The sequence below is a fragment of the Fibroporia radiculosa genome, assembly GCF_000313525.1.
Source record: "Fibroporia radiculosa TFFH 294 genomic supercontigs, scaffold12821, whole genome shotgun sequence".
NCBI classification, from domain to species: Eukaryota; Fungi; Basidiomycota; class Agaricomycetes; order Polyporales; family Fibroporiaceae; genus Fibroporia; species Fibroporia radiculosa.
This window is the reverse complement of record NW_012133477.1, coordinates 3123-5798: the sequence shown is the minus strand read 5'-3', so window position 1 is coordinate 5798 and position 2676 is coordinate 3123. Positions and strand designations below refer to the sequence as shown.

Below are 2676 nucleotides of genomic sequence, written 5' to 3'. Positions count from 1 at the left end.
GCCCGGTATCCGCCTCCACTGGTCGCGATTCCGAACCTCGGGTATCCCGAGCGTCCGTACGAGCCGTCTAGGATCTCAGAGACATACGCGGGCAGGCCTACCGAGTCGCGCACGCTCTCGTTGACGGTGTCGAGGTAGGAGCGCCACGCGTCCGGGAGCACCTTCTCCTCCCTGCCGGATATATAAACATACTCGTCCGCGCTGAGAGTCTGCCGGAGGCCACTTCCGGCGCTTCGGACCAAGGCTACACCCTCGGGACATGCGCCCAGAGTCGGTGCGTATGCCGCTGCTGCTTCTTCCTGGCATGCGACAAGAAGCGGGCCGCAGAGAGCTGCCAGAGGCACAAGATTGGAGACCTTCATGGGCACCGGAGGCAGATGGCACTTGATACCTGAGCCTGTCGGCCAGCATGTTTATAGAGTCGATAGGCGACTTCTCAAATGGACACGGGACGATGCGCCCGGCTTACCGCTCGATCTCGGAATCAAAGAGCAGCATGGTTGTGAGTGTCGACGTCTTAAGATTGCCCGTTGAGTGGGTTCACGTGTGTCGCTTGGCAACACCAACCCTCCGAGCCGGTCACGATAGTCCCCTGGTCACGCTCTTCATTGACGCACGTGTGACCATGCGCTAAACGGCCTCTCGTGTCGCTGCCATCGTCGACGTGCGGCGTGGACCGGTGTCGTTCGTGTGCCCATGAGCCGGGGAAAGGAAATATTGAGCGGTCTCATGCAAGGCTTCGCCTCCCTGAATAGACTGCCATTGACGCCGAAATGTCAGTTGGAAGAGCAGCTCTCGGCATAAAGGGTGTATAAATACTTGCCCATGTACAGAGTCCGTCGGCTAGTCAGGGGGATGATACCTTCTAATCAGCTCTTAAAGAACGCAATAGAAGATACGGCTGTCGATCCTACGCGTACCTGAGTCGAGTGGCAGTCGAGCAGCAGTCACAGGTATAGGTACGACTGCGACTCCACACCCAGGATCGCTCTCAGCCACATTCCGCTGAGCATAAGCGACTCGGAGGCTGCGTGGGGTACACCAGCTGTGGTTACGTTGCACTCACCCTGTCGACCGGAAGAAAAGTCAGCACAGGCCGCAAGCGAGCGAGGCACCGCCCGAACGCGACACTCGAAATGGTTAGGCACGACGACTCGAGCCCGGCGATAAGTGCATCAATTGCTGATCGCCACAGCCAGCCCGATCGCACTGCCCCCCGCGGGTCCGAATCGTCGCGACACCCGCGCCGCCTTGGTGACCGCACCTGCGCCCGTCGGGACTCGGTGAGACCCCAGCCTGGACGCGGCACGGAGGACTTGTAACTCCGGGGCAGATGACGGGTGCCCATACCTCCCCGGGCCGCCGCAGACGTCGCGCTGACAGGCGTGGTTCCCACTAGAGGCAGAACTGGCGATAGAGAGCATCGTAATGCGAAGGCCGAAATGAATGGCCGTCAAACACGATGGCGCAGGAATAGGAAATGGAGCGGTGAGAGTGTGTGAAGGCGCTCAGTGGTCGCTTTCACCGCCGCTCCACAAGGTCTGGACGTTTTTGCTGACCGGCGCGCAGTTCCTCAAGCTCAAAAGTCAGTGTGTCGTCGAGATAATCCAGGCCCCAGTGTCGCGGGAGATGAGATATCCCTGTGTCCAGCGGCCCTGAGGGCGGCCCTGCCCAGCGGTGCGCAGAGGTCCTCTTTTCGCTGAAGCATAGGAGAGATCAACAGCGCGAATTTGATACTGCATGTCGTTACGAGATGCTTCGCGCCGGAATAGGTCTAATGGTGCGTGTCAGAGAAGAGGCCTGTGGGCAACCCGCGTGCAGCCTGATCTAAACGAGCAGAATCGCAGGCGGACTCACCAAGTTGGGTGCAGAAATACGGAAGGCGAGCGCAAGCGTCGCCAGGCAGGCCCATCCCACTTGGTCTCTCGCCTCCAGATCGCGACGTCCTCTGCTCAGGATTGGATGGTGGCATGATTGTCTTGGGCTCGGCAGCACTGCGGATACGCACATCAGGTTCCCTGTCAAGTTGAGGTCAATGCGGAGTACATGACGGGGTTCGCCCCTTAATAGCCCAGCGCCTTCGTTGACAGCGGACGTTTTGTTGCCATCCCGCCGAGCCTACCAACAGGCATGGGCGTGGGACAGGTCAAGGTCACGCAAGGCCTGACAATCAGGAATCCCGGTGAGGGGTGACTGGCTGTAGAAGCACATGAGACAGCTTTTGTGTACTGATGCTCGCGAGCTCTTTCATCATGCCAATGAGCGTTGCATTCGGTGCTTGCGAACAGCATGGATCGCGATATGTTTGAAATGGGGGATATAAGGGTCATCTCTGGAAAACCAGGCCGCATATAGCGTGCGTTCCCAAGTAGCAGTTGAGCGCGAAAGGCTTCCCGTCGACAGTTTCCTAGCACCCAGCCCCAAATAATTCTGCAATTGCTGCCAAAGCGACCAATCGCCCTGGAAGTCTTCTGACGCGAGACACTACAACCAGGGCTCTTTCTTCGCAAGTAGGAGGTTAGCAGATCAAAGATCTATCATCGAACGTAGGTCCCACCTCGATTAAGTGCTCATCGCAGAGTCCCGTTCCCCCCTGAAGTTAGATGGCCGAACAATCTTTCCGTATCCTCTGAAACTTCTTCCTCAGCATCCGTCCGTTTTCAATTTGATTTTTCT

The 2676-nt window shown here is 57.9% G+C and overlaps 1 protein-coding gene across 1 annotated transcript; it reads left to right on the top strand.

The window, feature by feature from the left end:
• Positions 1–1446: 1446 nt before the first annotated feature.
• FIBRA_07322 (uncharacterized protein) lies at positions 1447–1974 on the top strand (the record flags this gene model as incomplete). The annotated part of the gene is made up of 3 exons (XM_012329008.1): positions 1447–1589; positions 1651–1780; positions 1840–1974. 3 exons carry the CDS (start codon positions 1447–1449, stop codon positions 1972–1974), a joined length of 408 nt encoding a protein of 135 aa, XP_012184398.1.
• Positions 1975–2676: the final 702 nt, after the last annotated feature.